This window comes from Abramis brama (genome assembly GCF_963993115.1).
Source record: "Abramis brama genome assembly, chromosome: 6".
NCBI lineage: Eukaryota > Metazoa > Chordata > Actinopteri > Cypriniformes > Leuciscidae > Abramis > Abramis brama.
This window is the reverse complement of record NC_139968.1, coordinates 34698505-34706395: the sequence shown is the minus strand read 5'-3', so window position 1 is coordinate 34706395 and position 7891 is coordinate 34698505. Positions and strand designations below refer to the sequence as shown.

The following is a 7891-nucleotide window of genomic DNA, read 5'->3' as shown; positions in this document are numbered from 1 at the left end:
GTGTGTGCGTGTGGTCCATGAGCGTGCACACCTCTGGTTGCAGTTTCGCTTGTCGCCAGAGGGGGCATAGTTCTGCAAAAACTCAGAGACTTGCGCAATGCACCTTTAACACACATACACTGAATACACACTCTCACCTAGAGCTGATGGTCAAGTTCAGGAAAAAAAAAAACACAGTTCTCAAGTACACCGACCAAGGTTTCAGTTTGACTCAAGATTAACTTCAATAAAACTTGTACTATGAGATCAGACACGGTTTTAACTTTTTACTGAATTTTTACTTTTTATTTGAGAACTGAATAAATATACATAACCATCTTAAATCACTAGAATTTGAAGAGTTCAGTATATTCTTATACTTTTGCTATTTAACACAGTCAGACAACTACTTTTCAAATAGTATGTTAAATGATAAGAAATAAAGAAAATTTCACAAATTAAGAACAGTTTAAGTCTTAATAAGGCCAGATGAACTATAGCATTATATGATGTGCAAATGCAGCGAGGGGAACTAGGAGGGACAAACTGTGTCGTGGGAGGGTTCACACATATAGAAGTGTTTTTTAGCAGAGTTTCATCAGACACTGAACAACTGAAGAAAATGTTTCACGTGTTTGTTGTATTCTGTTTGTGCTGCTGGAGTCTGATTGGTAAGTAAAATTATGGTTTAATTTTATTATTTTTTTTTTTTTTTTGAGTAACACAGTGGCTGCTACACGCTCAGTAAAAAGGTTCAAAAGCTGTTTTTAGAAACCTGTGTGCTCTGAGTTCATATCTGGGTTAATAATGGATTAATTTTATTAATGCAATAAGTAGCCTGGAATATTTAGTATGAAAATCAGATGTATTACTGCATGTTTGGTTATGTGCTTGTTTAAACTGACATTTGTGAAATCACTAATAAGGGTAGCAAACACACGATGAAGGGGTCTAGATTGTTACATGTGTTCTTCATCTGGGCCTGGTTATCTGTCCTTTATTCAAAAATGATGCTGCCATATTAGTCCATTAACTAATGGATCTAACTATCCCTCTTTATATATTTCCAGGCAATCACGTAAGCGCTGCTGCAATGTTTTCTCTGTCTGCTTGATTCTGGCAATCTCTCTCTAACAGAAGTAGTTTATAAAGACATTCTACACATTTATTTTTCTTTTCTGCAAGAGCTACTGATGTCAGAGAGAAGTTTCTGGTAGTCAGTAAAAACGGAAATTGAATATTAACATTGTTGCTGTTTAATTGCAATGGTGAATCCATCGCTGTGGACAAAAAAAACTGTAGATTTTAAATTTAAATTTACATCCCAGGTTAGAATTATAATTCGTGATTTGTTCATCTGTGTTTAACATTAAGTGATGTGACAAACTCTACGTGGTTGTTCATTTAGTTTTGTGTTTCTGCCGCTGTTCTGGATGTTCTCAACTTGTAAACTATAAAAACTACATCTGATTTCAGGATTTGTAAACCATCAGAAACCTTAATCTGTGTAAATCTGTTTGTTCATCAGGTGTGTTTGGTGATTCAGTGTCAGTGATGGAGGGAGATTCTGTTACTCTAAACACTAATGTTACTGAAATACATGAAGGCGACGACATACTGTGGAAATATGGAGCTGAAAAGTCTCTCATATTTAGAATGAAAAAAAAGAAGCAAATCTCCCCCACAAATGACGATGGTCGTAATGAGAGATTCAGAGACAGACTGAAGCTGGACGATCAAACTGGATCTCTGATCATCACAAACACCACAACTGAACATGCTGGAGTTTATCAACTAGAGATAAATAGAGTGAAAAAATCATCAAAAACATTCAATGTTTCTGTCTATGGTGAGTAGAGACGTCATTTCTCAAAACATGCACATATATTTACATACATTCATAGATTAAATAATTGTATAGTTTGAGCTGACAGAATCATTCAGTGACCGTTAACACGCTAAACACTCAATCCACACAAACTACAATTCACAACACCTAAAATAGACTGATTGTGTTCATATTTCTGTTTATTCTCTCATGTTTTCCAGCTCATCTGCCTGTTCCTGTCATCATCAGTAACTCTTCACACTGTTCTTCATCATCATCATCATCATCATCATCATCAAATTGTTCATTGGTGTGTTCATCAGTGTTGAATGTGTGTGATGCGACTCTCTCCTGGTACAAAGGAATCAGTGTATTGTCCAGCATCAGTGTGTGTGATCTCAGCATCAGTCTCTCTCTACCTCTGGAGGTGGAATATCAGGATAAAAACACCTACAGCTGTGTGCTGAACAATCCCATCAGCAACCAGACCACACATCTGGACATCAACACACTCTGTCACACATGTGCAGGTACCACAGCTCTGATGATATATATGTGTGTATGTACAGATTCACTCACACTAATGACTCTCTCCTTCAGTTCCTCCAGTCTCAGTGTCTCTGATAGTGTTGATCTCTGCTGGATCTCTGATGATTGTTGTTGCACTCGGGATCTTCTGGATCTGCAAAAAAAGAAAAGAAAGCAAAACAGACACAGAAGGCAAGAGTTACAAACTGACTTTAACAAGTATTATATAACAAATTAATAGTCTACTATATTTTAGTAGATTGATTGCCCCTTTAGCCCTAAATTATAATTGAAACAATTATTTTCATAATTCTGTAGTTAACACCTTAGATAAATATAAAAAGAAACCACAATTATATGTGTAGTGATTGTGTTTGGCAATTTCTGAAGATTACATTCATCAGAATACATGTCTTTGTGTAATGACACTGAATGTCGCTCTTTACTGGGTTTCAGAAATGATGTATAAAGAATGTCTCTCTTAATGTATTGACGAACACATACTCTGTTCGTAACTTTTTTCTGTATGAAAAAGGCCTAATGACAAATTAAATTTGTTGATGCCTTATTTAAAAATGGCAGTGCTAAACATTTAATGAAATGTGCAATGCCTTATTTCTGACAGTCCTAATAATAACACATATGTTGTGAAGAATCAGTCAGGATTGAGTTGTTGTTTTAATGCATCTATTATTGTTGTTGAAACAGTTGAGACTCGCGAAGACGAGATCACTTACGCTGAACCAGCGTTCAACAAAAAAAATGTACATAAATTGGTAAGATTATTTATTTTTTGTTGAGTGTGTTTGTATCATTTCAGTAGTGAGTCAGATGGAGATCAGTGTTTTTGTCTGCATAATCATCCATCACATCACACATAACATCACCATATCAGATATTTATAAATTAATCTATAAATTAATTTATAAATGAATCATTTCAATCTTTAGGATGAACCTATCACATTCATTATTATTATCTTCTTTTATGTGTTTTTTTACAGAAAGTAAAAGAGGAGGATCATGTGGTTTATGCACCGATTACAATGAGAAAAGTATCAAGACCCAACCGTGTGACCAGCGACAACCTTCAAGTCTGAGTCTGTGGTTGAGCTTTTGGTGAGAATCAATCATCGTTTTAAAGTGTGGTTAAAGATGGATTCATGAAATGGTCTCCTAAAAACTGCCAAAGAACTTGACTTGTATTACAAGGATATTTAACAAATGATCTCTATCGTTTGGCCCATTGGATAATGTTTGGCTCTTAAAGTATTAAAGAGATCATGTGTGTAGGTCTCATAAAAAAAAAAAAATAAAAAAAAAACATAGATGGAAAACACTCATCAAAAGGTGAGAACCTGCTGTGGTCTCAATCAATGTGGTTTGATCTGCTAGGTGGATGGAGAGCTTGCTCATGAGTGTTTCTGCTGCTAGACGTGTGTGTTTGATGTAAGTTTGCGTGCATCTGATATGAATAGTGTGTCTCTAAATAGCCTGTGGTTGAAGGATTTTTTCCATTCCTGCTACACATGAAACCGTTTGACCTCTGCTCTAAAAAACCTGCTTTAAAAATACTGAACTTATCAATGCTGGTGTTTGACAAAAGGCCTTAAATTATACAGAGATGTTACTTCAAAATATGAAAATATGATATACTTTGTGTGCATATGCATCATGATCTTATACTCATGTTGTGACCCTACACTTCCTTTTAAAAATAAATATTCTTGACACCTTTTTGATACCTTGATAGGTCATTTCCTGTTTTTTCTGTCAATGTGTGGAAGTCATTTTAAGAATAAATGCAATGTGACTTTGTAAATGTAAATAATTTATTTAGTTTTCATCAGTTTTGACGAGTAACTAACTAAAAGCAGCAATGCTACAGTTTGGCATAGAGGTGGGTGAACCAACATCTTAAAGGCCATGTTGCAGGTTTTTTTTTTTCATCGAGTTTGTGCAGTTTACTTGTTGGTAATAAACATTTAAACTGTTATCCATTGTATTTTATGTTGTTGGGTATCACAAAACGCAATATAATACGAAAAAGTAGGCTATCTTACAGCGATTTGCAACGTTCTCTTACGAGAGGTTCTCTCGTATTGCGTAAGCTAGCTTACGCTGCGGGAAAGTCTCCTTTCTCGAGATACTGAAGCCAAAAATTATCCAAATTTTTTAAAACTTGTCAACGCAGTGCGGCAGCCTGCAGACCTAGGGCAAGCGAGTCGCGTGCCCATTGGCTGCTCTGCGGCAACTGCAGCAGCCTATGGCTGAGCCTTGCGCGTGACGTCACGTCCAATGAGCGCGCTTGGCGCGCTTAGTGCGTCACAGCCCGTCATTAGGGGTGTGGCTTAGCGTATATAAGCAAGGAACAGAGGCTGCTTCGCTGATTTCTGTCTCTTCAGCGAAGCTCTTCGCATCGCTGATCTCCGAGGAAGCCGCCGTCGAATCCAGCGACCAGCACGCCGAGGATCTCAGCCTGAGGACGCCGGCCACTCGCCGCCTTCAGCCTTCCCTGCCTGCTGCGCCATCCGGCATATATATATCCTTTTCTGCTCTGTGTTGTGTGTTTGTGTGTCCGCCGCGACACACTTGCATCTAAAAGAGCGCGAGGCGTTGTTTCAAATGCCTCGCACATCCTGTGGCTCGTGCAGAGCCGCGCTCAGCGACGGAGACCGCCACGTGCTGTGCGCTCTCTGCCTGGGCTTTGACCACGCTGTTCGCGCTCTCTCCGAGGGCGGCTGCGAACAGTGTGAGGAGTTACCGATGTCGACCCTACGGGCTCGACTCGCTAAGTTTGAAGAAACTCCACCTTCTCCGGCCGCTTCTTCCGGGCCACGAAAGAAGAAACGTCGCTCTCAAAGGCCGCCGGAACTGGACGCTACAGCTGAGTGCTCGCCGGAACCTCTCCCGCGAGCCTCGCTCTCTCCTTCCCCCCCACCCTTCACCGACGCGCAGCGGCCGGCCACTGCCCGCACTGCCGTCGCCCTGGGGGATGATGCAGATGATGCCGCTGACAGCTGCTCTCTGCTTGCGTCTGACAGCGAGGAGTGGTCGGGCTCCGCCCCCTCGACTCTGGAGTCTTCTCGAACCCGCGCTAGTGTTGACGCAGAGCTTCTCCGCCTCCTCACTTTAGCGGTCGAGAGAATGGGACTGGATTGGTCCCCACCTAAGGAGCCGGAGCCCAATCGCCTTGACGGGTTTTTTCTGCCTAGCCGCCGCCCTGCGCCTGCCTCTAGGTCAGCACCCTTCCTGCCTGAGCTCCACGCCGAGCTCTCTAAGTCCTGGAACGCTCCGTTCTCCACCAGACTCCGCCCGCCAGTCTCCTCGGCTCTCTCCCAGGTGGACGGAGCCGCCGAGAACGGCTATAACGGCATCCCCGCCGTTGAGGATGCTGTGGCAACGCACCTTTGCCCGCCGTCTGCTAGATGGCGCTCAAAGTCTGCCCTGCCGTCTAAAGCCTGCAGGACCACCTCAGCTCTCGCCGGCCGCGCTTTCGCCGCCTCCGGCCAGGCTGCTTCCGCCCTGCACTCAATGGCTATTCTTCAGATCCTTCAAGCCGACCTCCTCCGTGAACTGGACGAGAAGGGCTCGGATCAGTCTGCCTTAACCGATCTGCGCAGCGCTACGGATCTCGCGCTGCGCGCTACCAAGACCGCTGCTCAAGCCATCGGCAGATCCATGGCCACGCTCACCGTCATCGACAGACACCTTTGGTTGACGCTCGCGGACATGAGTGAGTCAGAGCGCGCTGTGTTTCTGAACGCACCACTCTCGCCCACCGGCCTCTTTGGCCCTGCGGTCAGCGGAATTGTGGATCGGTTCTCTGAAGTACAGAAGGCGTCGCAGGCGATGGACCTCTTCCTGCCCCGCCGTTCGAGCTCAGCCACAGGCCGCCCTCAAACTCAGCCTCCTGTGCGCAGCTCTAACCAGCGCTCTTCCAGGCCCCCCAGCGCTTCGCAGCGACGCCAGGGCAATCGCCCCAGGTCGCGCTCGACCAGCCATCACAGACCGCCGCCCCCACGGGGCCCGCGGCCCAAGATCGCGTTGAAGCCCGAGCCCGCGAAGTCCTCCTAGCATCCGCAAGGAGGAAAAGATGGTTGAGTCCCGCTACGGCCGGACCGCCATCAAAACGCACAGCTCTGTCAGTCCCCTATGTTCAGGCTACTGCAGCAGCACACACCGCAGCCAACGAGCCAGTATTAACACTCGCTCGCCTGCACACAAACGCCGTTTTCACGGCGACCCAGATAAATCTCAAAAAGAGTATAAGTGCTTTAAGTGTAGAAAATGTGCCCACACCCATGTGCTCACTGCTTCACACAAGTACAATCCCCATGGTAACGCGCCCAGAGCGCTCTCTCATAAAGCGGCCTCACACCGCTCGAGTACTAAATGTAGTAAATGTGCCCACACTTCCGTGCTCACAACTACTCGCTGCTCGCTCTGTCACTCAGTTACCTCAAATTGCTACGGCTCAAGCCGCAGGGGTATTAAGTGTAGAAAAAGTGCCCACTCCCGTGTGCTCACTGCCTCACACAGACCAGGTTCCCATGGCAACGCGTCCAGAGCGCTATCTCTTAAAGCGGAAACTTTCCGCTCGAGCATCAAGTGTAGGAAATGTGCCCACAGCCCTGTGCTCACACCTGCCCACTGCCCGCTCTGCCAGACAGGTTGCAAACCTCATAAAGCCCCCAAACACTGGCCGTGTCATAAGTGCAAATCCCGCGCCAGCTCACGAGCACGCGCGCCCACTTTCAGACACCATAATCCCCACGCCGCTCTCGCGCCTGGGTTATTTGACAGCAGTTCACGCTCCATCGCCCGAGATCGAGCTACTAAATTCTGCACAGTCGGCCAGCCCTGTTCTTCTGCCCTCGTGTCCGAGCATCGGCGGCGCGCGCGCCGCCCCGTCTTCTCTGATACAGGTTCCCCATCCCGCGCAACGCGGCGATCTGAACCCAGAGACCATTCGACCCCTAGCTATGCATGCAAAAGCATGGGAGGCTATTCAGGGCGCGTCAGAATGGGTGCTCAACACCATAAGACACGGTTATTCGCTCCAATTTGCTCGTCGCCCTCCGCGCTTTCTAGCGCAGACGGAAACGAAAGTGAGTTTGGAAACAGCACATCTGCTTCAAGCAGAAATAACAAAGCTGCTGCGAAAAGGGGCCATAGAACAGGTGCATCCTTCCCTGAGCGAGTCAGGCTTTTACAGCCGTTACTTCCTCGTTCCCAAGAAGGACGGAGCATTAAGACCTATTTTAGATCTGAGACATCTGAACAAGGCTCTCATGAGACGGCCGTTCAGGATGATTACAACCAGACAGATCCTCGCGCAAATTCGCCCAGGAGACTGGTTTATCTCTCTCGATCTGAAAGACGCGTATTTCCAGATCCAGATAACTCCCCGTCACAGGCCATTTTTGAGATTCGCCTTCGACGGTCGAGCTTATCAATACACAGTCCTGCCGTTCGGCCTGTCTTTAGCACCCCGTACATTTACGAAATGCATGGACACGGCTCTCGCTCCCCTGAGGAGTCAGGGAATGCGAAT

General features: G+C 45.4%; 1 protein-coding gene across 1 annotated transcript; it reads left to right on the top strand.

Moving 5' to 3' along the window:
- Window positions 1-565: 565 nt before the first annotated feature.
- Window positions 566-4083, top strand: LOC311085447 (SLAM family member 9-like). The gene is made up of 6 exons (XM_084117946.1): window positions 566-650; window positions 1508-1828; window positions 2029-2337; window positions 2408-2527; window positions 3044-3111; window positions 3339-4083. The coding sequence occupies exons 1-6, from the start codon at window positions 602-604 to the stop codon at window positions 3432-3434; spliced, it is 963 nt and encodes a 320-aa protein (XP_083974072.1). The 5' UTR covers window positions 566-601; the 3' UTR covers window positions 3435-4083.
- Window positions 4084-7891: the final 3808 nt, after the last annotated feature.

Coding starts and splice junctions, on each gene's coding strand:
- LOC311085447 (XM_084117946.1), top strand. CDS start 602: ATGTTTCACGTGTTTGTTGTATTCTGTTTGTGCTGCTGGAGTCTGATT. Junction 651..1,507: donor GTGCTGCTGGAGTCTGATTG/GTAAGTAAAATT, acceptor TTTGTTCATCAG/GTGTGTTTGGTGATTCAGTG. Junction 3,112..3,338: donor AAAAAAATGTACATAAATTG/GTAAGATTATTT, acceptor GTTTTTTTACAG/AAAGTAAAAGAGGAGGATCA.